At 39.2% G+C, this 26,677-nt stretch overlaps 1 protein-coding gene across 3 annotated transcripts; it reads left to right on the forward strand.

Moving 5' to 3' along the window:
* The first annotated feature begins 267 nt into the window (after positions 1-267).
* Positions 268-26,388, forward strand: LOC141769177 (sodium- and chloride-dependent GABA transporter ine). 3 transcript variants are annotated; one of them, XM_074637990.1, is made up of 13 exons: positions 268-938; positions 3,009-3,143; positions 7,700-7,910; positions 9,096-9,228; positions 9,916-10,050; positions 11,160-11,263; positions 12,015-12,139; positions 14,974-15,086; positions 16,436-16,576; positions 16,703-16,802; positions 17,581-17,681; positions 17,770-17,937; positions 25,221-26,388. In XM_074637990.1, exons 1-13 carry the CDS (start codon positions 737-739, stop codon positions 25,251-25,253), a joined length of 1,701 nt encoding a protein of 566 aa, XP_074494091.1. In that variant the 5' UTR covers positions 268-736; the 3' UTR covers positions 25,254-26,388. The 3 variants fall into 3 exon arrangements, with proteins under 3 accessions (XP_074494091.1, XP_074494090.1, XP_074494092.1); XM_074637989.1 differs by lacking the exon at positions 25,221-26,388 and adding an exon at positions 19,316-22,715 and having other exon boundaries at positions 270-938; XM_074637991.1 differs by lacking the exons at positions 268-938; positions 25,221-26,388 and adding exons at positions 5,385-5,504; positions 19,316-22,715 and having other exon boundaries at positions 3,003-3,143.
* Positions 26,389-26,677: the final 289 nt, after the last annotated feature.

Raw genomic sequence — 26,677 nt, forward strand, 5'->3', positions numbered from 1 at the left:
TCTTTATTTTTCTAAATAATGCTGTCTTGTAAGCCCCTTTGGGCCGGGGCAAATTATTTATGCATGACACAATAATAATAAAATAAAATAAAATCATGTAGGCAGAGTCACATATGAACATGCCAACTCCACACAAACAAAGTGCTGTGCCAAACAGTCTGTGAAAAGTGCAACCTCATGGCCAGAATTAACATACTTACGTCGTGACACATCTGTTCACATCAGGGCTTTATTGCAACAACAAGGCTTTTATTTTGAAAAGAGGCGTGCTTTAAACTGTCTGACTTGACAGCAGACCGGAGGAGCAGCAAGGATGGAAAAGGACATCTGCACTTATGTCACATTACACCAAACCGGATTTTCTGAATGAGGAACAAAAGCGGTGGGCTGCACATGTGCATGTCTCCAGTCATCGCGTTTGTAGGAGGCTGACCTTGGATGCATTATTATTATTATAGGCTCTCAGTGAAAAACCGAGGATCATTGTAGGTAACCAGACGTCCAGGAAGTTTATTGTCGGTCTCAGTTTATGGTCTGAGTAGACCACCATCGAGACTTTTTTTTTTTTACCTGAGGATAATTTACTGGTCCGGGCTTATGAAACAGAATCGATGCAGTCAGGTCGGTGTAAATATAACCGGATTTTCTATCTTTTGGATGTATGATCCAGTGTAGCCTATAGAGCAGCACCGTTAATTGAAAAAAAAAAAAAAATCCAATCGCATAATAGACCACGATGGAGGTCGATGCCGGAAATCAAAAGATCCCCCTTGGTGAGAGGGATTGTGCTCTGAAGCCCTCAGAGCAGACTGTGGGTGCGGAGCGGCAGAGACCCACATGGAGTGGCCGGCTGGAGTTCATCCTGGCCACGGTGGGGTACGCGGTGGGACTGGGCAATGTCTGGAGGTTTCCATACCTGTGCTACAGCAGCGGTGGAGGTAAGGCTGTCTGAGGCTCACAGGTCAAGGATTAGTGGGCTGTAATGATCCTGATCTGCACGTGAACTGGCTGCAAGAGTGGATTAAAAAAGGGAGAAAAGCTTCGTCAGAGATACAAATGTTATACAAATATATACAGCCCTTTATATTGCATAAGGCTACTTGAGGGCGTTGCTGTTGTATAGCCACCAAAACTCAAGATTCAAGAGTTTTATTTGCAATTTGCACCTATAAGTACATTGTAATTCTGAGCAGTTTACACCGAGTCAGCTTTAAGAAAAGAAAAAAGGTAAAACAGGCACAAGGTAATTACAGTACAAAATAAGTAGCACATTCAACTCAACACAATAAATAAATAAATTATTAAAATATAAAACAGTTTAGTCAATAAATAAACTAAACTACCCTCTGTATAGGAACGATACCTCCAGAATACAAATGTACAGTATATATGCTCCAACTCAGAGGTGGTTTTCATATTTTGCCCCCTCATGTATGTAAATATAATCTCAACATAATATACAACACTACTCTCAACTATCACCTCAGTAATAAACATGTAGTTGAATTTATTTTCTGACACCAAAAACTGAACATTACAAAAGTTTTTGGCTGAGATTATATTGTAATAGATTAAACTGTTGTGCCTAATAAAGTGTATATTAAATACAGTAATTCACAAGTAATGACCATGTACCAATAATATGCCAAACATTAAGTTAATGTCCATGTCCTACTATTCTGACTGCCAAAAGGTTTTAGCTTTTTTAGGGTGAGTAAGTTCCTTAAACAACCCACAAGTCTTTAGCATGAAGAACAGTCACATGCAGGATTAACTGACTAATATGAATATGCCTTTTCATAGAATGAATAGTCTCAGTCATAACCAGTGTGAGGCATGACAATCCCCATTAAGCTTTTATTGTGAAATTAAAATTGAAGCACGTGTCAATTAGTGTTTATCTTCCATTCTTTAAATTTTTTTTGCCAACCAACCATCCATTCTGTAAACCACTTATCTTGTTCAGGGTTGTAGGTGGCTGGAGTCTATCCCAGCACAATCTGAGGCAAGGTAACCCTGCACAGGTTGCCAAGTCTGACATAGAGCTAACACATTACAGACGGTAATTCACACCTTCTGGTAATATAAAGAGTCCCTCCCCTGTTCACCTGCATGCGTGTCCAAACACACACTGGCAGCTGGCATGTTAGAGATGTGGTAACTGTATGTTTATTAACGTCATCATTCTACAGAGGCATTATAGAAGTAAATCTCTCGTTCATGTAACATAATCTGTGTTGTGAACAAGAATGACTCAGCACAATTCACTGTGAAACACGTGGCTGTTGAGCTCCAGCACTTGATTAAACTTGATTAAACCTTAAACTTGCATTCTTTCTAACAGCCAGCAAGGAGTGACTTCTATCTATGAGAAAATGACCCTACTTCTCACTTGATTTATTACCTCAGTAAACATTGTAAACATAAGTTTATGGTCTCAATCGCTCGTTTCGAGTCTTCTTCAATACAGCATGATGTTCATTTAGTAAATTATGGTCCCATTTAGAGTCAAATAGACCATAAAGCAGGGGATGCTTTAGGGCGTGGCTACCTTGTGATTGACAGGTCTCTACCATTAGAACTTAAACCTTTTCAGTGTGTTTTCTGCTCATGAAAGTTAATTATAACCTTTTTGGTCGCCTGAAGATTTCTTATTCAGCGTTCAGTCGTGCCAAACTCTACCGTCTCGTGTAATTTGTGGTTGCAAAAACGTCAGTCAACAAACCAATGGGTGACGTCACGGTGACTACGCCCACTTCTTATATACAGTCTATGTTTTGTTTTTTTATTAAATACATCAATCTATAAATAAAAATTTGTTGAGCAGTAACAGCTTTTTAAGCTCTAATAATTGTTTAACCAGTATTACGGTCATTAGAAAACTCGTTATACAGTAAGTATGCTTTATCTTATGACACAACAGCTATTGTATATCTCAATATTTTACATAACCAGGAGGTACTGGTAGCATCAGCCACCCACTGTTCTTTTCTGTTCTTGTGATTCAGGTGCCTTCATGGTCCCTTATCTCATCATGGTGCTCCTGTGTGGCATTCCTCTGCTCTTCATGGAGTTTTCTATTGGCCAGTACACACGTTTAGGGCCAGTGCATGCTCTCGCCAAAATCTGTCCCTTGTTGAAAGGTGAGTGACTCTCCAGGCCAAAGGCTCCTCTCATGTGATGAGGATGACCATCTGATCAATTTCCCTTTTTTCACATTTTTGGCGACAGTCTTGCAAAGAGACAATATTGCTATTGAAGTATGTATACAAAGTCAATGCCCAGCAGCTGCATGTATACATGCATCAGGCACAAATGATCAGTGTTTTGCTGATGTCAATTGTATAGAGTCCCCTATTAACTTTAGAAAACTTACTCAGATAAGATCAGATTGTTCCTGCAACTCTGATTTTATCAAGCAAAAACAGAGAAAGTAGACCATGAAAAAGTATGTCAGGGAATGAGAGTTCATTGTTTTTGGTTATCTACATTTTGAGAGTGGTAACTGTAATGATTGAACATGTAATATTAATCTCTTTATATAGTTGTTACCATACAAATGATACTACAATCCATTGTTGACCAAATTTAGGTCCCAAAAAAGTGAATTATTAACCAACAGTCCCTGAAATCCCAGTTGATCGATACAGTATGTAAACAAAGAGCTCCATGTTTTTTGAACTATTCATCTGATTTATAAATGTGGCCCTATCAACTAATCCAAAACATTTCATTAGAGGCGGACACATTTCTATGTATTTAATATTTGCGGCAAAAAGTGAAAATAAAAGAAAGAAGAAGAGAATAGGTTATTACTGTAGCTATGCAACAACAATTGTTTGTTAGGGCGTGAGTCAGTAATGTAAATATTTGGGAAAGAACTTGCACAGCCAAATAGATTGGGAAACAAGAAATAAGAAAAGAAGCAGTAGACTGTAGTGGTGTTTCTACATGCAGTAATGATGGCTTGATTAAATGTAATACATTTAAAGCAATAAACATGAGGTGAAAGTTAGCGCTAGTTACTGGTGCACAATTTTGTAGTTGTACAAGTACTACAAAAACCCAAGTGCTGCTCCCATCAACAGGTGGTTGTAAGAACAAACAGCAGGAAACTACGTGGTGACTCACAGGTATACAAAGAAAAATCAAACAAACAGCAGTACATTATGTACATTATATCAGTGTATTAGATCCATCTATAAGACAGGAATGCATTGTAATCTTGCACAGTCTTGTTCGCATAGGTGCAGACACCCCTTTCTTAATCGCCCCAGGAGTGGTGATACTTGTTCATGTGACAGACACAAGAAAAATAGGCCAAACTAGTGGGTCCTGCCAAACTGGAAAACCTCTAAAATTCTCCTTATCATCATACTCGAAGCCCTTCTCTTCAGCTGTAGTAGTGTAGTCTTCAGTAGCCTTGTAGAGTTTGAAGTCACTGTGTCATGTACAGCATAAATCTTATTTACAGTACACATAATACACACATTTTTCAAGTAAAGTGGTATTTCTGTTCTGTTATTCTGGGCTTATTTGTTGGTCCTGATTGGTGGTCACTGAGATTTGGTGAAAGTTTGGCAATGTGTCAAGAAGCAAGTGATTTTTTATTTTTTTAAAACCAGGAATGTTTTTTAAATACTTTCTTAATTTATTAATTTATTAATAATATATTATATATTTATTATAATATAGGGCATGACCTCACACCCTATACTATTCATGACCTACTGCTCTTGATTAAATGAAAGTTTCTGGTACCCCATGCTTATCTGTCTCTGTAGATTTGGTGCAGATCTGGATCCAAATCCAGACTAAACATCAGTGCTTTCTGTTTCCTTTTTGAAATGAAATCTGCCCTTTTTCTGTCTGATAAATGGATTGTTTTCACATGTTGATGGATGGGAACTTGTCAAGTGAACATTTCAATCACTGCTGTAATCACTGTCTTTTTTCACCTCTGTATCTTGAAATTGTAATCATACATCCCTCTGGAATTGAATGAACATTGAGATGTATATCAGTAAGAAAGAAATCATTAAATCAACCGAGAACTGAATAACCTTAGATTTGATTTATCTGAATGATAAACAAGTCAAATGTGGCACATGAAGCATCAAGTCTACATCAGTTCTTTAAACAAATTCTAAACATCAGGCAAATCATCTGGATCCGTGTAATGGGTTGTTTTGTTTAAAGGCTTACAGTGCCGTTGAAGAAAATTATACACGCCAGGAGGTATTTGCAAAATTGTAATCAAATGTATGAATGAAGTGAAATGTGACAGCAGATCAAACAAGAGCCCAGCCATCAACAATCAATACTAATGAGTGTGAATTGAAAATGCTGTCTGTCTTGTTCTAACTTAAAATTTGTCTCCATAGTTTTCTTATCTCCTTAAAGACAGAGATTATCTACCCGGTCAAAACGTATGGGTCCTTCCCTTGATTTATCACTCATTTCTTCCTGGTTAATGCTCTGTGCTAAACAAGGGCCAAAAGCAGGTAGTTTTTTTCTGTATGTTCATTTGAATGATTTCCCTGTGCAACTCAGTGCAGTTTGCTGTGATGTACCTGTGATCTGTGCCCACAAATATCTATCCCAAATCAACAAATATGCTCATGTCTAATTCACTGCAGTATGCTTAATCACAGCACATAAATCTATGATTTGAATTGGTTAAATTTTCTGTCACTACATTGTTGATTGTCTCATTTGTCCCAACGAGGGCACCTAGTGGACAGGTGAGGGCGTGACAGGGTAATAAACTAATAAAGAAGAGACAGAAGAGGATAGCTCTATTATAGATTCCCTCCATCGTTGTCAGCTCTGCCTTGTTTTTGACTCCGGCAGACTGATATGTTTTGGCAGTTTAAAATGACTTAACCCCTTGGAGTGTGTCTGGTGTACCAGTGGAGCAGTCAGCCATGTAAGCTAGATGTGTACAGTGAAAGAGGCAAACAGGCAATGACAAAGGAAGGAGCGCTTAACGTGGACCATACATAGTGGTTCTAGCTGATCCTGGAGCTCAGAGTGAGTTTCCTTTGGTTCTGTCATTATGATGACACATAGCTGTTTTTCAGCCATTTTACCAGATAGCAACACTGGATCCAGCAGAGCATGGCATTCCAGTCTACAACGACGAGTAGAACAAAATGTTTTCAACAGGCAAAGTTTTTATATTCTACTGAAAAACAGACGGTGTTGCCGTCAGCGAGAAAACATTTCTCTATCATTCTCAAAGGACAAAGATGGCTATGATGCAAAAGATCAAGAACGGGAATCCATTTTTTGGAAATGCACTTTCTTACTGAGAGTTAGATGAGTGGGTTGATGCCTTTCTACCCCAGTATGGGAAATATATAGCTGGGGCTAGCAGCCAATTAGCTTAGCTTAGCATAAAGACTGGAAACAGGGGAAACAGGTAGCGTGGCTCAGTACAAAACATGACATGACCCTTCGCCATTACAGGGGGGTTATGTACAGGTATGTACCTGACTATTTCTTGGCCAGGACAAGCTGCCTGGCAAACAGCTGATACTCCAGGACATTTAGTTCAGAAATTGAATATCTGGCACATAACCCTCGCAAACAGGGCGAATTGTCACACACACAGAGGAACATGCTTTTTTCCATAGATTATCTGTGTCATGCAATACTGTCAGGATGTAGTGACAGTTTTATAAAAATAACTTTTTATCATTTTTGCTCAAAGTTTCCGACTGCAGCTTTAAGCTGCTGGTAGGCAGATTCTTTGGCCATAGCCAGGCTAATTGTTTCCCCGTTTTCCAGTCTTTGTGCCAAGCTAATCTAACCTGCTGCTAACTCCAGCTACACATTTACCATACATATGATAGTCTTGATCTTCTCATCTAACTCTCAGCAAGTCAGTGAATAAGCATATTTCCCAAAATGTTTAACTATTGCTATAAGTATTGATATCAGAATTTAAAAGTGTTGTTTTTGTCGTTTCAGATAGTACAAAAAATAGTGCTGTTTTTCCAAAAATTACAGTTTATACAGAAGAAACAAACGTGTCTTATAGAGGATACTTTCCTGTATTTAAAATGGTTTAGGTTTAATCCTCCCTGTCCACACCATACTGATATGTCTTTGAGCAAAATAATGTACCTCTACCTACTCTAGAGGCCAAGCCCTTTAGCTGAGTCATTGCTCTGAATGCTCCCCGAGGAGGAGACAGGTGTAAAAAACAGAAACACACCTTTGGTACACGCAGACACACACCCCAAACTTAATCTGATACAAAGCTAAGAACCACAGGTGTTAAAAGACTGAATAATTTACATCTGTTGGAGGACTTTGATCTCGCCTTTACCCGCTTGGTCAAGAGCCGGTTATATCCACAGGCCAAAACGACACAGTGGAATTTCTAATCCATGGCTCCAGGAATGCCTTTTATCTGTGGCCGAGTTTGCTTGAGGTCATCTTGGCCACCACTGACCACAGATTAACCCGCGATACTGGCTCCTCTCTGTTGTCTATCTTTACGTGAGGATGTAGACTACACTCATAATCCTACACCCAAATAATTGACACTTCACTGCAGAATATGGAGCATGAGAGACATTTTATAACAGTTTTAAGAAGTAAAGTGTACAACTTCCTCCCCACAGATGGTGTAATTTGTGTGGAGTTGTCCCTCACTTTGTGTCCTCCCTCCCTTGTTGTCACTCTGCAGGTGTTGGTCTGGCCACAGTTGTTATCTCCTTCGTGTTCTCCACGTACTACAATGTGCTCATGAGCTGGGCACTTTACTACCTCTTCAACTCGTTCGGAGCGACCCTCCCGTGGACTTCCTGCAACAACACCTGGAATGTTGTGGAAAACTGCTCCAGCGGTTTCCACGGCAACACCACCCACCTGCAGTCTGCCAGCCAACAGTTCTTTGAGTGAGAAGAATAGAAATATACTCCACCTATATAGTTGGAGGAAACAGCCCTCACTAAAATCATGTGGTGTTTTTCTTAAAGGTCTTGAAAACCTATTTTTGGTTATTTCACATGAGAGAGTTATCAGCCGCTTATACTGTTTTTAGTCATTAAATAGTAGGGCTGGGCAATATATCGATATTATATCGATATTATATCGATATCGTGATATATCGTCTTAGATTTTGGATATTGTAATATCCTAATATGGCATAAGTGTTGTCTTTTCCTGGTTTTAAATTCTGCATTACGGTAAAGTGATGCCCTTTTCTGAACTTACCAGTCTGTTCTAGCTGTTCTATTATTTGCCTTTACCCACTTAGTCATTATATCCTCATTACTGATAATTATTTATCAATAATCTCATTGTGTAAATATTTTGTAAAAGCACCAATAGTCAATATTGTCGCAATACTGATATCGAGAGTTAAAAATAACGTGATATTAGATTTTCTCCCCCCGGCGTTATCAGTCGCTATAAGCACCATAGATGTGGGTCAATAGGGGCCTACTACACCTACTAGTAGGTTTTATCATCTATTCACATGGTAGATGGTAGAAAGAAGGTATAAAAGGAGATGATAGCGACCTCTAATGACCGTTGTAATTATGACAGTAGCAGAAGCAGCAGTCAGGCGTTAGTATAGACAACGTGAAACTCTAAATTGGGAGGAAGTCGGGGGAAATTGATCCTAAACTTAATTAAGTGGTTTTGTTGCCTAAACCTAAAGAAGTTGTTGTTTCTGCTCAAAACGTGGCGTTTCATTCAGTTTTACGTGTTAGAACGTGTTGCTTTTAACATAGTAGGCATAGTAGGCCCCTAGTGACTCGCATCTATGGTACTTATAGCGACCGATAACGCCTATTTAATGGTCTGATAACAGTCAAATTGTGTGGTTATGTAGTGTTTTTGTCTGTGCTCTTCCCATTGAACGTGATGTCACGTACTTTTGTACACCAATCAGGATTTAGCAACGAAATCTGTTGACAATTGTAGGGTTGTTTTTCAATTAAATCTGACCAAACCTCACCCAAACAGTCCTGATGAAGCAGATTAGCTAAGCTTTGTTTTCCGGGGCTTTAAGGATACAGTAATGGGAATCACTTGCTATTTGTATTTTCACACTTTTTTTTCCTTTTTTCCAGTCACAGGCTTCTGCAGAAAACCAATGGCATTGAAGAATCTGGTGGCATTCGCTGGGAACTATTTGGCTATCTTATTTTTTCCTGGGTCATCGTGTATTTATGCATATTTAAAGGAATCAAATCCACTGGCAAGGTCAGAAAATGTGTTTATGCATAGTGGCAATTATGCTTAATTGGTCCCATTCTTTGTGTGAGCAATTCTTTGTCCTCTGACATTACATTAATGACGTTTGTCACGTATTTTTAGTGAAGTTTGTGATGTGTTTTCTGCACTTATGTTGTTACGGTACATATTTTACTTATTTTATGTACTTACCATGACGTTTTTTCCTAAACCTAAGCGAATGCTTTTGTTGCCTCAACCTAACTAACCTAATGATACGCGAAAAGCCTAAAATGTGTCCTCATGACACGAGGAATGTCGTTGTAATGTCGTGCTATTTATACGCCTACCCGTGAGATTGGGTTGATACTTTTGTTGCTTACTCATGAAGCAGATAAATATAGTTTCATGTATAACACTCAAGCTTCAGATGCAAAACAAGCATGTTTGCTCGGCCAGAGACAAGCTTTGAAATTGGGTGTCTACCAGCAATTGCAATCCTTTTACAATTTTATGTGCTATACTGTGCAGTAATTCATCAACTGGAAAGTTTTATCTGACTTGATAAAAAAAACCTTGAGCTATTTCCTTGAATGGAAAACACAAATCATCCTCACAGGAATCACTGAAAACAGGCCACAGTAGCTCAACTGTTGCAACCTCATTTACACAACAAACCCACACATTAATCAATTTCTGCTTCTTTGTGTCACACAGGTTGTGTATTTCACTGCTATATTTCCGTACTTCATCCTGTTTGCCCTGCTCATCAATAATGTGCAGCTTCCTGGAGCCATGAATGGTATCCTCTACTTTGTGACACCTGTCTGGGGCAAACTGTTTGAAGTGAAGGTGAGACTCTGTTAATGAATGGGTGAAAAAGTAGGCTAACCTGTGAGACTTTGGTTACACATTGGCATCAGATAGTTGAAACCAACTTTTAGTTGTTTAAATCAAATTAATTATTATCTCATACGGTATCAAATTTATATTTAACTTGTCTCTATATGTCAGAGAGCTGGGGATTTAATGCAAATATCATTCATCATCTTAGATGGAAGCCTCTGTTTTCAGAGAGTAGGCTCTTGTCTTGTGTTTGCTTAAGCTTCAAACTCAGCAAAAGCCAGAACTGCAAGAGGGGCAGAGGTCATTGCACTCAATAAACAGCTTATGGTGAACGCAGGACATCTTAGAAAATGAAGAATTTGGCTTTGAAGATTTTAGGGACAGCTGCCAGAATAAAATTTCAGGACAGAAAACTAAACTAGATCCTGAGCAGGAGCTTCAAATCTCTCTGAATAGTCTGGACCGGCTACAGCTGAGTCTTTCTTGACCCTTCAGTAGTGCAACAACAAGAAAGCTGGATACTTGCTAAATGTAGGTATAGTACTGTAAATGTTAACTGCAGTGATCCTGCGCATTGAAAAATAACACATAAGCCGGTTTTCCACCAAGAAGTTCCTGGTAGTTTTAGCCTCGGGACTACTTTTCAAGGAACTAAAAGGCTCCTTCTGCCCATTGTTGTTTGCGTTTCCATAGCAGTCTAAAGACCCGCAAAGATCAGGCGAATTAGTCTGCTGACGTATGAAAAAGCAACATGACATGGGACGAGGGCTGCTAGCGGTCGCAGGGGTAAACACACTCTGTTGTTCAGTGTGCCTGCCTGTTTTATCTAGAACACAAGTTGAAAAAAAAGAAACCTTTTTATCTTACTGCAACGAAATGTACTGCTGCATAGTATTTACTGATGGACGTTGGATGACAGAAAAGCCTAAATTTACTATAAAAAAAAATTAAAACGTTGAAGTTGAGAAGAAAAACCTGCTAAAACACTCAAACACACTCGAAAAATGTTTTGCTCTTGGAAGACCACATCACTCAGAGTAAAAAGGGCCTTAAAAACTCAATTAAATGAAACTACACGGAAGTTAATCCTCTGCTCTCCTTTATCTCCTTCATAGGTTTGGGTTAATGCAGCCGCCCAGGTGTTTAACTCCCTTGGAATAGCATTTGGCTCAATGATTTCGATGGCCAGTTACAACAAGTTCAACAACAACATTCTCAGGTAAGGATTTAATACTCTGTTTGGAAAAGCTGTATGCTTGACTATGAACATCTTATCAATAACAACTGTGTTGGTTTCTCATTGGTTCCCTCAGTGTACATATTAGGGCATCATCACATACTTCCAAAAATACAACTGATTCGCTCGTCTAAAAATACAATAAATATTTACCCTTTACCACAAATTACTCCAAGACCTTCCACTATAAACTTGAAAATGTGCTGCGAGTTGAACAGCAGTGCTCTCAGCTGTCTGTGTTTCCATACGGCCGTTTTGCCTGCAGCAGCAGACAAACAAAGAGGACACATTGTTTATGGGAGAAGCTTCAAATTTGGTCTTCTCTTTCTACATTTCTTGTGATTCCTGTGTGGGTATAAGCTTCAGCTCCTCTCTAGAAAGGTTACAGAGAAATGAAATGAACCCTGTCTGCTAGACTCAACACCGGTCGACCAGCGAGAGACTGAGAAAGTTTGAAAGGAAATTACTAGTTTCATTGTAGAACAAGAAGGGCCTCAGCACACCATACCAGAAAACCTTAAATTCCCTACAATATGTACCTGCCAGAGACACTTTTTATTAAAATTTTTACAATCATTTCTGAAAAACTGAGAGCTTGTTGCTCCAGCACAAAAGCTTAAAACAGCTGTCTTGACAATCAAATGTCTGCTTCATAATCTACCTTTGTTTCCCTAAGTTTCTTGGACACTGCAACTGTAGTAACATTGTTTATTTCATCTTCCCTCTCTCCCAGGGATGCTTTAATTGTATCATTAGCCAACACATTCACTAGTATCCTGGCTGGCTTTGTGATCTTCTCAGCTATCGGCTACATGGCTTTTATACATAACCTTCCAGTGGACAACATAGCTACAGATGGTAAGCATCAAGCCGCACCACAATCTCATTGCTTTGTTTTATTGTTGCCTTGATGTGATATACAAAAGGGATGTCATGTTACAGAAATAGAGATGGACATTTTCTTCGTTCCATGGCAAAACAAGACACAGATTTCCATATGTGCACATCTGCTTTGAATATTTGACGTGTGCAGTTTCTTAAAGCGACACTCCACTGATTTTACACGTGAAGTTCAGTTTACTCATCTTGAGGAGTACTACTCAGCCTGTATAATGTATAATGTCTTCTGTGACTGTGGAGAAGCTTTGTAAGTTTAAACAAAATTAAGTCTGATGGTGCCATTAGGGTAAAGCCTGCATTACTAACTGGATGTGTGGGGTTTGAAAGAAGTGGACATTTAGGAGGCAGGGAAGGTCTATTGAAAGACGTTATTGAGTTGCATTATGGGAATTGTAGAATCCAGTATTTTTGGAGCTTGACCCATACGAGAAATATATACTGTATACTGTATATATATAGGGCTGTCAAAGTTAACGCGATAATAACGCCACTCATTTCTTTAACGTATTATTGCAATCGGTATTTCGGCGGTTGTAGCGGGCGCAGTTTTAAAGCTAGAGTGAAGATACTGGCATCATATGAAACTTAAGGTTTCCATTGGTACCAACCATGTCATACAACTTGTCACGAAAGAGGTGTGGTGGCAGTTTCTGTTAAAACAAGACACAAACCAAGGTAACAACTTGTCTTTCAGTGAATTTAATAAAAAAGCATACATTAATAAGTAAAGCATCTGCAGATGGACTCACGAGCACAGCCACCTGTTGTGGATTGTGGCAAGAGAGCCCCGAATACAAAGAGTAGTCAGTATTTATACATTTAAAGCATAACACGAAGATAAGTGCAAAGAAGAAAAGAAGAGAAGGATAGAAAGTGTATCAATGCGTCAGCACACAGCAGATAACAGAGCATCACAAGACATAACAAGTATTTCAGCAATCTGTTGTTTGCAGTTACAGAGAACTAAAATGCCAGGTCACTGTCCGATGGTGACAAAGTTGAACATGTGAGGCCCTGAGATTGTCTAAAGGTACAGTGTTAAACTGCAGATATGAAAATTGCCATTACAGAGGTTAAATAACGCTCCAAACTTTGGCTACATTTTGGCGAGGAAAACCTGCCATGGCCTTTTTCAAAGTGGTGAAAATGGGTTCTATGGGTACCCACGAGTCTCCCCTTTACAGACATGCCCACTTTATGATAATCACGTGCAGTTTGCATGTGTTGTGCAGCTGTTATGAATTACCGCCATATGTAGCTGCAACATGAGCACAACTTTATTGTGTGTGTGTGTAGTGACATGTGAATCCCTTAACCAAAGATGCGAGACGTCTGGATCAGCAGTGAGTTGAGATAAGAGGGTTTTAGGTTACCTGAATGAAAAAAACAATAACAAAAAAAACGGAGGGAGTTTTGGCTTCAGTAACCGAATGCTCAAATAACATCGGAGCAGGAGGTTTGTCAGTTAAGGCAATGCATTATTAAAAACAGAGACAACTTGTGTTCCACCACTGGTTCAGATAAGGATCCTGTGAGGTGATAAAACGCTATACCCGTGCCAGCTCTGACCAATCCATCAAATGGCGACTACCTCAATTGACCTTCCTGATCATGGTTACATTTGCTGTTGGCCAATCACTGTATTTTCTTTTGAAAAGAAATACTTCGAAATCCTTTCAGTGTTTGAGTTTCAGGACAGTAACCCCGACACTGCAGGCGGGGAATTAATGGGATTGCTACAATCACACTACACATTAGCATTGCATTATGTTTAAATGCCAAACTAACAATAAACACACTAATCAGGTTTATCGCTGTGCTGTAATATATATTTTGAAGCAAAGACTGTTAAGATGAAATTCTCTGGATACATAATTTACAAGGTAACACTAATTAATCTAACTCCAGTAGCCGTAACTCACGCCATCATTCATTCTTTATTAACCTTAGAGCTCAATAAAGTATTGTTTGGTCTCGCCATGAAATAGTATCCCTTGGTGCTCTTTAACATCTCATGTCTGGCGCCAAGACGAAATTAACTGGTCCTACAACATATCCCAGTAGCCTCCTCAACCAGTAACTGAAAAAACAAGTGGTTGTGAAGAAACTAAATGGGACTGTAATTATGTTAGTTATTTAGTATTTTGCCAATTTAGCTGTTTAGAAAAGGTTCAGCCCAACTGGTACACGTTTGGCTTCGGTGAGCTGCAGATGAATGTACTATGAGATCAGGCCAACAGGTGATTTATGTCATATTATGGTGGTGTAGATTTAGTTTTCTCATTTCCCTCAGCAAAAGGTCATGATCATCACTTTGCGAAATACATTGTTTTATACAATCTTTAGTTAAACTCCACATAGTGACTTCTGGCGACATTTTTTTTTTAGTTTGTTTCTACAAAACAATACCCGGTTTAAGATAAAAAAACCACTGCTGCAATAGAGTGCTGCAGGAATGAGTCCTAAAACCCGAAAATGAGTTAGCAATTTTGCACTTCTGGTTACCTCATTTAGAAGTCAGTGGGTTCTTTAAATAGGTTTTTAGTTGGATGCCTGAAATAGGGTGTGTGGTTAACACAAGCTGAAGAGATTGTAAACTGGGGGTAGCTGGCCTGGCTCTGTCCAAAGGTAACAAAGACCGTTTATTAGCACATCTCATAAACATATAATATCTGTTTAGTCTGTACACAAACTGAAGTGTAATTCTTGGCAGCTACCAGCTGAATTTGTGTATATTTGTGTACATTTGCATCTTATAGTACTAAAACTACTTTTACTGTATCATGTTTCAGGTCCTGGTTTGGTGTTTGTTGTGTACCCTGAAGTCCTCTCCACCATGCCTGCCTATCAGCTGTGGGCCCCTCTGTTCTTCTTTATGCTGCTGTGTCTGGGCCTGGACAGCCAGGTAAACATCTCTAACACTCATATAAACACAGTGACTTGACTGTAGTTTGTCAGGAGGACGGCATGCTCATGGAGATATAGAACCAAAACGGATGTTTTCCTTACTCAACTAATGTAGTCCAAAAAATTACACAAGATTTATTCCCGCTTTTCACAACTGTGCACATCCAGGCTGACCACATCTCTGTTACTGTTTACCTAACTGTGTCCAGCTTTTGGCCATGAACATGATTACTCACTTACAATTTAGGAGGCGTGTGTGGTCAAAATAGACCTAACTGACTGTCAGACTCTAACTAGCATAAATGTACAAATATCCATTAGAATGATTGTGATTATTATGTGATTATTTTTCTCCTGTATTTTTACTGGTACATTTAACTACTTTACTCCTTTCCCAGAAGTTTATGTGTATTTAAAATGGTCAGGCTATATATTGGTACAAGTATAGAAAAATTATAGTACAATCTGCGTGAGTTCAGGTGATCGATATCTCATTCATTTTGCCCTTTGCTAAAAGATGAACAGGCCATCCAACCAGATCAAATAACAAGAGTCTACAGCCATGCCAACGCCTCTGTGAGCCTGTATGTATGTACAGTGGTGCTTTGAGCTGAATGCTACCTAACATGCTAACATGCTCACAATGACAGTGCTTAAGTGCTGATGTTTAGACTGTATATAAAGATGGACGACACGTCTCCACTTCCTCCCACTGTACAGACGTGAAGCCAAAATATCCAAGATAAGGGAGTTCCATCTTGAGATTTTGACGTCATTTGGAGCCAGAGTCTGCGCAGTTGTCATTAGGCGGTGGATCTGTAGTATTGAAGTCCTGATCACACACCCGCCTGAACTAATTGCGAGCTGAGCACGGCCGCAGTTTGTTAGCGAGAGAGACTCACAGCTGTCAATCATGACGTCTCACCCCCTTTTTATAGCATCAAATGACTCATTAAAACCAAACTTATCAGAAAAATTAACACTTTAACATACATCAGCGTGATAAGAACTACATAAAATGACAGAAACTGTCTTTGGGAAAATTAATTTGACGTGTACTTTGACTTTATTTTGGCCCATGTCCCATCAACTAACATGGAGGAGGCAGGCTTTATGACCTTTACTGCAGCCAGCCACCAGGGGGCGATCAAGATGTTTTGGCTTCACTTTTGGGGAGCTGTCATGTCGTCCATCTTTATATACAGTCTATGCTAACACGCTGAACTAAGATGGTGAACATTATAACAAGCAGGTATAATGTTCACCATCTTAGTTCAGCGTGTTAGCATGCTAACATTTGCTAAACATACATTTTAAAACGCAGCATGTGTTCTCTGTATGCCACAGTTCGCCAATGTTGAAGTGGCTATTACATTCATAAAAGACGAGTTTGGCCCCCAAGTTCTGGCTTTTCTAAAGAGAGAAGAGCTGCTGACCCTGGTCGTGTGCATCATTGGCTTTATCCTGGGGATTCCTCATGTAACCAAGGTACAGTATGTAACAGCAAAACTCTTTTTCTTCTCAGATAAACCTGGTAGCCTACATGGGGCAACAGTTGTATCACTAGTGACGGTTTTACCATTTTGGCCTCTCTCTCTTCTCCTTCCTGCACAGGGAGGTATCTATGTGTTCCAGCTGATGGACCACTACACCGCTGTGGTCTCCCTCATGTTCCTGGCTTTCTTTGAAGTTGTCGCTGTCTGCTGGATCTTTGGTAAGATCCATATAACATTCATAAGTTCAAACCATAGACTGTAGTCACCGTGACGTCACCCATTGGTTTGTGGACTACAGTTTTTGAAATCTCAAGTTCAGCATTTTGGCCGTCGCCATCTTGTTTTTTTGCAACCAGAAGTGACGCGAGAGGGCGGAGCTAAGTACAACCAAACACTGAATAAGACATTTTAGGTGACCAAAATATTACAATTAACTTTCATGAACTGAGAACACACTGTGAAAGGGTTATATTTGTAAGACAAAAACACTGACAACTCCCAGACTGGACAACGCCGTGGTAGCGACCTGTCAATCACAAGGTAGCCACGCCCTAAAGCATACCCTGCTTTATGGTCTATTTCACTCCAAATGGGACCATAATTCACTAAATGAACATCATGCTGTAATGAATAAGACTTGAAACTAGCGATTGAGACCATAAACTCATGTTTACAATGTTTACTGAGGTAATAAATCAAGTGAGAAGTAGGGTCATTTTCTCATAGACTTCTATACAATCAGACTTCTTTTTGCAACCAGAGGAGTCGCCCCCTGCTGGCTGTTAGAAAGAATGCAAGTTTAAGGCACTTCAGCATTGGCTTCACTTTTCAGACCCGGAGGTAGCCCACTGATTCAAACCTAGATGTCCTGTTTATGGTTTTAGGCTTCTAAGCTACCAGGATTTGCTGTGGCTGGTTAATTATTAAACAGAATTCTAAACATCTAAATTAGTGGTTATCTCAAGTGTTCAATCAGCTCTTGTCTTTTTCCATCAGGTGTCCCAGGTATCTGCACCATGATCAAGAGGATGCAAGGAAAAACTCCATTCATTTACTTTCGTGTCTGTTGGCTGCTGCTCTGTCCTCTATTGGTGCTGGTGAGGTTTAAAGAGGAGTGTCTGTACAGTAATATGAATAATGATGGTTATTTAATATGGTTTTAAGACTATCCTTTTCCCTTCATAGTGTATACTGATGTCCAGCATCGTCCAGTACACTCCTGCTCACTATGGGAAGTACTCATACCCAGGATGGGCTGAAGGTGTGGGCTGGGGCGTCTCACTGGTCTCCATAGTGTGGATCCCACTTGGAGCGATTCAAGAGATCTATAGCAACAAAGGCTCACTTCTTCAGGTGAGTACAAGAGTCATTATTCAGACATAAATGAATGAAGCATGTGTATCGTTCTTCAGGTGCTTCTCTACCATGATAGGTTAAAGGAACAGTGTGGAACATTTAGGGGGATCTATTGGCAGAAATTTAATATAATATTAATAAGTATGTTATTTTTAGTGTATAGAGCCGGCTGCTATGTTTCTACAGTAGCCCAGAATGGACAAACCAAACACTGGCTCTAGATAGGGCCATTCACTTTTTCACGTCGGCCACCGTAGTTCTCCTACACGCTTGGCACATGAAAGATGTTTCAGTTGGTTGCAATCTGCAACCTCACCGTTAGATACCACCAAATCCTACACACTGCACTTTTAAATAAGACTAAATGGTTGAAGCCATGCTAGTGGCTCTGTGAGGCTGTACTTATAGGCACAGCAGTTCTTTGAGTTAAATGCTAACATCAGCAATGCTAATCTGCTCACAATTACAATGCTGACGTACTGATGAATAGCAGGCATAAAGTTTACCATCTTAGTTTCAAGTGTCAGCATGCAATATTTGTTAATTAGCACAAAATACAAAGTATATATTAGGGCTTAGCCGAATCTTTATGAAGCTTTGACTGTTGCTATGGTAGTCGACCTCTAATTCAGTTCTAATGCTTTTTTTTGTAGTATGTAATCATAATGTATAAATCCCCAAGTAGCCCATGAAATAAGGAATAATCCCACAACATTATTCATTACTTATATTCAACATTAAATATTATTAGTTATTCTCAGACGGATATCGCTGTTTGTGGTGTGTAGAGGTGTGCGTGTGTGTGCAGTAGTGCGGCAGTCTGTCCCGGACACTGAAACAGGGGAGATGGAGACAGACTGACAGACAGAAGAACATGTCAGCCTGCTTCGTCGCGCCGCAAAGCTTCGAATACCTTTGAATATTTCCCACCAAAGCCCAAAAAATGGTATTCGGGACAGCCCTAATATGTCCTGTATATCTGTGAATGTCATAGTTTTGCAGGTGTTTGGTCACAAACCAAAGTACTGAATGAAAACATTAAAGTCAATAGTCTTCATCCTCTGTGGTCCATGGATGTCTGTTCAAACTGTCGTGGCAATCCATCCAATAGTTGATAAGATATTTTAGTCTGGATCAAAGTAGTGGACCAACAGACCAACATTGTGTACAGTCACAACACTAATGTGGCTGAAACGTCTAACAGGGGATATTAGAGTGTTATGTGCAGAGCTGGGGCTATAGCTAATACTTGTGGACGAGAAATAAGTGTAACTCTTTTGTCCTTTTCTCTCTTTGTGCCTGAGCTGACCAGATGTGCTTAAACAAAGTTTTGTAAAAGGTTTGTGTCTAAAATATTGCCTTCTCTAACCCTCAGCGACTTAAAACATCGATAATTTCCAAAATAGACCTGGATGCTGAGGATCCCCTGCCGGAAAAACAAAACCTAGACAACCCAGCGTCTGAAACCTTGTTTACTTCAGTGGCATGACCAGGAATACTGCCATGGCCACGTCTGTGCGTCTCTACATACCAAACCCTGTGATAGGGGTTTTTAATCAAGGGTACTGTTTAGTGATGGATACACATTCTTTAAGTTTCTATCATAAAATTATAATTTTATCCTATTTGCTCTACCAAAGGATGGATTCGTTACTGTATCTTACGCCCACTGTACATTTGTAGTACTTTAAAAACTCAAGCTACAGTTGACTTCAACAGTATGAAAACATCCTTTGTACTTTGTACAAAGTGTATAATGAAAATCTGAGATTTTGTCCATCTACTAAAGGTTAATTTAATTTAATTAAGATATGATGAGTGATTATGTTCCCCTGTCTTGACTATGCCGGTGCTCATTCCAACCAAAGACAACAAGAGACATTTAAATGATTATCTCCTCCCCTTTGGTTGATTAATCAGTACAAATATCTAGTGTATGTAATGATGTTTTCTCTTGCAACGTGTAAATAAGAGTGTATTATGTATCTACATTTGAGACATTCAGAGGCTTATTAACTTTTTAGCTTAATACTTAATAAACTTAGCTTAATAATATCTATAGAGTGAACCCCTAGAGGCCACTTTTCTTAATCAAATATGTCATAAAGGGGCTGAAGAGTCCCATCTGAAAGTCTCCTCCAAACACAGCAGGGAAATGCAGCCTTCTTTGGCCTAAATGTTGGCGTCCACAACCAGAGTTATCTTTGTGGCCTTTAAACCTGTAAAACATTGTGCTGTTCTGTTGATTAATGTAGCGTTCAGGCAATCCTCATCTACATGTAAAGTTGAGAAATTTGAGTATTTGCTTTGGCGGTCAGCAATAAGAAGCACTGCATTGTGTAGATACTGTAGTATAAGCTAGACATAACCTCTCACTGTTTGTTCTTGATAGCAGCCTGGCTGTATTGTTAATCCCAAGACATAACAGGAAAAGTTCAAAAAGTTCAATGGATATATTTACCGTTACCCTTTAACACTGTTTGCTAGTTGTCGGTCTTGTGAAACTTTCTAAACTCAAGTGTTACGAAACTTGTTCTAGTGTGTCACCGTCTTTTACACGTCATTCCCCATTTGGGGGCAGCTGCCTGTACAAAGTTAAAAATGTTTGACTTGATGATTGACGTGGAGCGCCTGAATGCATCATTAGTTTTGACCTGAGTGGCTGCAGGTTCAGGTGGTCCTTCAGAGGATCCAGCCTCTGAACTGGGACGCAGCTTGAGTCTCAGCCTGAATAGAGGGGAGATGTAGACACTGAGTGTTTGGAGATATTTTAACTTCCCAGTGCCTGAACAGCCTTCACATGAACACACATGAGCAGAAGTGATCAAATACAAACTAAAAGCATAACAGAACCAGACAAATACCATTTTAGTTCAAATTACATGTTTTACATGCATTTTAATTGTGAAGTCCTCTTAAATGCATTGTGTTATGATTGTTGTTTTTTTTCCCAATGCATTTGCTGCAGTGCTTCAGAGAGACTCACTTGTGAGTGATGTGATCCAGGCAGCGGGTTAATGTTGTACCGATGTGTACTGAGCTCAAATAATCAGTGCTGGGATTTCGTATAATCTCTACAGGCTGAGGAACGAGTTAATATTCTTTTAAGCAATGCATTTGACATTATTTTGAACTATCTTGGAGCAGGCGACTCACAAGAGTTTTGGAGATTATAAATGGTGCCTTTGATCTGCTTCCATAAAGCTGAATTGGGCTAATGAGGGTCGATAATGAGGGTAGATTATCTTGAGGAGGGCAACACTTGTCTGGCGACTCCCCATTCAGTGTTCCATATTTTATTGACCCAAAACCTGCAGTTAAATACTGACTGTCTTATCTCACACTTCTTAAGAGAAGGAAGCCAAAAAGTTAACTTTGGTGGAAGCCTTATTTATTTTAACTCAAGCTTTAACTTTGAGATTGTTCACTAGTGTTAAGTAATGTTTTTTTTTAATGATTGACCTCTTGTCTTGACGTCAACGCTTAGTATAAAGAGAGATTGTACCAGATCCAAATTCTGTCTCAGTCAGTGTTGGACTGTAAGTTGAAGTGTAAGCTTTGGGTTGATATATTATGTAGACGAACTACCTCGACTGGAAATGACCGGAGGAGATTATGCGTAACTGAGAAAGTCACACTTTCTTGCAAGATTGTCTAAAATGTTGCGCCCGATATTGAGTTATTGGGCTTTTCTATCTCACTAGGTAGCTTATATATGATAAAAACACCTGAATATGATTTTAAAATGATGCAAGGAACAATTTAGTACTTTTCTCAACAATGATATGTGCATTTTACACCTAAAAGAAATGCTGTCACTCCAGTTTTGTAATTGTTTTCATATTTGTGCAAGAAAAACAATAAGTAATGTGAGGCTTAAAAACGTATAAAGAGAAGCCTCATGAAACTTAATGTTACCTGCCTCAAGTGCCTTTTGTGAAAAAGTTTTGTTTTTAATGATTTATATTGAATTTGACAACCAAAACTTTTATTTAAACCGTATATGTTGTTGTTGAAAGCTGCATTATTTTACTTTATGTCATGAAGTGAATCAACTGTTAAAATGTAATAGATGATTTAGAAGCACCGTACAACATAATAAGTCACTGTTTACACTTTTTAGTAATTGGACTTTTAATATGAACTAAATACAGTAATATAATGGGCTATTAACACAATTAAGTCTGGGTTATTTGAAAAAAAAGGGAGTTACGCAACCGATGATGTGCTGACAATGTCGGTTTTCGTCTCAACCAAACACACCTGCTGATTTCACGGATAAGTTTCAGGTGATCCTCTCGATCAGTGAAGTCAGCTGCTGCTGCAGTTTGTGGCTGAATGAAAACTCTCTTTGCTCCACGAAACAAGACTGCTCATCCCTCATTTCAAATATCCTCTCATTATACACAAGCACATTTAAATTTGTGACTCAATGCTGTTATGTTATTTGTTTTGGTTTCATGATGTTGCTCTCATAGTTCTCCCGTTCACACACTGTAACGGTGAACATGCTGATCAGCCTTTATGCAAAACAACTATATATTTGTAAGATGGATTGTTTTTAAAAAAAAATTGAAGACACAAACATGTGTTTTCTCGTGTTTTATGTTTGTCAAACAAAATCCTACAAATCTCTTTACTGAATTTAATGTTGATTTTTTTCATATCGGTGACTATGTTTAATTTTTCTTACTATTTTTATCATATTTTTATTGTGTTGCTGTGTTGATTTGTGGTGTCTTAACATGTTGTTAAATAAAAAGCCTTCATTCTTGCTCTGGTGTCTGAATAACTGCAAATACCATCTGGATCACTACCTCAGAGAGTCACTGGGTGGCAGCATAGCAGCAAAAAATGAAATGCACTCACACTGCTAGATTTGTTGTACTGTTGTGCCTCATAAATATCTGAAATCAATTATTTTGTTGCAGAGCTTTCAATGACTTGGTCACAAAAATATTTCGGCATGGGGGAAATTCAAGCAACACACGTGTTTGCAGTTTGAAAGCAATAAAAAGAAGAAAAAAAAGATGCTCTATTCCTTTATTCCTACAATTTTAACTCTGGAGGTCCTTTGTTTTGTATTTCTATTTTAATGCATAAAACACTGAATACAACTTTTCAGAATGACTGTTGAAAACAACATTCCTCTTAATAGGGCTACACAATTAATTGAATATCAATCGAGATCACGATTTTGGCTTCCCGCATTTAATTGAACACGATCGCCTGCAATATTGACCTTTATAACGCGCGTTCTGTTCATAGAAAATTGTGCAGCATATCAAATCAAGCGCTTCCTAAACTAACAGCTAGCCACCAGCTGGTGATCGAGACGTTTTGGCTTCACTTTTGTGTTTATGATTTAATTGAGCATACCATTGTTTATTTGGCTCTTAATGTTGCTAATTTTGCTCTCAAAGTGCCCCAGATTGAAACATTTAACTTTAAATATAGCTAACAAAAGGGTAGGATGATTATGCAAATATATATTGGAATATATATATATAGCAGAAAGCAAGAATGTAGCACAGCATTCCCTATGAGCATATTGGTGTCTCCATACATGCTATACTAAAAAAAAATGGAAAAAAAACACTTAATACTACAGTGTGATTTGCTGCTGTCATTTTTCCTACTATTAGATGTTAATAAATGCTATTGGCAATGGTGCAGTAAGACATTTTAATGCACTAAAGGAGTATATATGGAACTGGGTTGATGCTTAAACTGCCTAGCAGCACCATCAGCACATATATTTTCAGAATTGATGACCGCACTGGGAACTGAATCACATCTACTGTCTCGGTGTGGTCAACACACTGAGCTGCAGAGACACTGTGAGTGTAAAAGAGCACAGCCTGCAGGACAAATGTGAACGCAGTGCTCTAAGAGCTCGGGAAGTTAATTAGACCCCTTGACGTGGAGTGGTGCTGCAGCAGCGCCCTTAGCAGAGCTGTACGTTAATCAATACCCTCTTCCTGCTTCCCCCAGGACACAGCGGATCATGGGCACTAAATTAGCACCGGGAGCGCTGGTTGATCAATAGCCATAGACAGTACAGCTCAAGGGGCAGTAAATTAATGGTTATACATGGCAGAGGGGAAGTATTGGTGAGCCTGAATGGGCCGATGGAGGGGGAGATGGGTCACTGTCTAACTCCTGTTGTGGGGTGTGAAGACGTTTATCTGTGCCAGGCAAAGAGTTAAACCAGCAGCTGTGGTCCAGGATATCATCACTGCTCCACATACATACAGCATCATGAGTGCATAATAACAACTGTGCTTGAAAAACGCTAACAATGAATAAACTTGAAAAGGAAAATATTTAACTCCCTTGTGACAACTTAATGATTCTTTTACTCCCTCTCCCCTGCTGTTCCTCTGTTACTCTACACTCTTGTTTTTGATGTTTACTTGCAGTGTACTGTGTGAAGGGAAGAGGATCCCATCTGTTTTAATGTGAGTGAGCGTGCAAATGTGTGTGTGTGTGTGTGTGTGTGTGTGTGTGTGTGTGTGTGTGTGTGTGTGTGTGTGTGTGTGTGTGTGTGTGTGTGTGTGTGTGTGTGTGTGTGTGTGTATGTGTGAGAGAGAGACGATGCTAAAGTAAAGGAAGCAGAGATAAAGGTTGATTACATGCTGCTACTGGTCACACACAGACCACATCCAAAGAGGGGAGTTTTCTCTCATCATTTACCACTCCTCTCACATATATGATAATACAGCTTCATCTGAGGAAACATCACAGCAGCTGCTTTATGATTTCTTCAAGCTCTTTGAGGTCATAAATATGCTCGTGAGGAGGATTAGGACCAGGAAGGTATAATGAAAACTCTAGTGTCTCGTGTATATTATAGCTGACGATTATAGCTGATGATTATAGATCCACCAGCTTTAAAAGGTCATGGGTCAAGATAGGTTCTGTTAGAAATGTAAATATCTGGAGCTGCAGTGCTTAAAGCTGAAGTAGGCGAGATTGGAGCGAATATGATTAAAAAAGTTATTTTTATAAAACGGTCTCTATATCGTGACAATAGGACATGGAACAGGTAACCTGACAAAAATCATGTGCCTCTGTGTCCTCTGGTGATCCTAATGGTATCGGCAAGATTTCACAGACCCCGAAAACAGATCGTCTTTACTCTTTCCAACAATCACCAAGTGTGCTTGGTGATCGAACTCAACTGTAATTTCACCGAGTTTAATGTGAAAAAAACGCCGATTCTACAGTTGTCCCACCCTCCCCCCCCCCCCGCTCACTCTCTGTTCCTCTCTCTGCAGGCAGAAGGAAAGAGGCAGGGTGAAGCGTCATGAACACGTCATCAGTTACACTGCGCATGTCTTAAAGCCTGTGGTGTTAATGCACAGGCTGAGCGGAGTTATTAAAACAAATTCCCAAAGCCGGATCATGATCCGGATCACCACCAAAATCTTATGGATTGTTCATTGTGCCGCACCCCACCCTTCCAAAAGATTTCATTCAAATCCATAGCGGACTTTCGGAGTAATCCTCCAAACGGACAAACCAACAAACAAACAAACCAACAAACCAATGCCAGTGAAAATATAACCTCCGTCCTTGGCCTTCGGCCTTGGCGGAGGTAAAAAGTACTGAAATACAGAGATAATGGGCAGTTGCAGTAAAGACAGCACACACATATTTTCACATACTAATACATGCAACAAAGTTTGCAGTAATGTATAAAACATTTCAACATTTCTGTATTCACAATTTCAGTATTTTTAGTGGCCAGTTAGATGCTCTTCAAAACCTTTGTGCGTGTGTGGGTGTATGTATTGAACTTTGAAGTGAACTTGAATTAATCGTATTGTTATAGCCTCACAGTAAAAGTCTCAAAGAACTTCACAAAGGCCACATTATTAGAAACTAAAACCTCCCACAAAAAACCTGGAGGAAAACTTTGGAAGATGATTCACGCGTGATGGTCAAGCATGCTGTCAAACAAATTACATTTTTATATCAAAATTAAAGTATGAATAAACCAAATCTAAAAAGTACATATAATACGGGTGCCATCTCAATAAGCTTTTAAATATTGTAAGAAATACAAACATACAGGTACATGTAGATGGCTGGATGTGCATTCATGTGATGATATGTTTAGACATGCAGGCTCACACAGATGTGTATGTGTATCCAGTATAAGTATGTATGTATAAGTACACATATATCTCTCCTGTTGTTCCTGATGCATTACTGTAAATGCTTTTTGGGCTTCACTGTATTAAGAACACCGTTATTTTTCTTCTTTTTTTCTGTATTTAGTTTTTTCCTACTGCATTACAAGTATTATTGTTTTTTATTATTTGATCAAACTCACTATAGCACCTATATCAGTTAAAACATGATTCATTTGGGGTTTACGAACCCAGCATGGATATAGTCAGTGAATCTAATTAATGTTCAATAAACTATAAAAAATTGAGATTTGAAGACCCATGTTTTGTACTCTCATATGTACACCACTGCATAGAATCTGTGGAATCAACTTATAACGGATCAGATATCTACTGTAGGCGAACTTGGTGTCAGTCGACATGAGCAAGTCGAGCATCAGCTATATTCTTCCTCCATTAAAAACTTCAGACTCATGAAACACAGTCAGATCTGATCAGATCATTCTCATATCCCGATTCTGTGCCTCCTCGTCTCCTCGCTCCTCCGGCTTGTGACCCGGAAATCGATCTCAGCGCTCCATCTTGAAGGACGTCCCAAT

Source organism: Sebastes fasciatus, chromosome 6 (genome assembly GCF_043250625.1).
Source record: "Sebastes fasciatus isolate fSebFas1 chromosome 6, fSebFas1.pri, whole genome shotgun sequence".
Taxonomy (NCBI): domain Eukaryota; kingdom Metazoa; phylum Chordata; class Actinopteri; order Perciformes; family Sebastidae; genus Sebastes; species Sebastes fasciatus.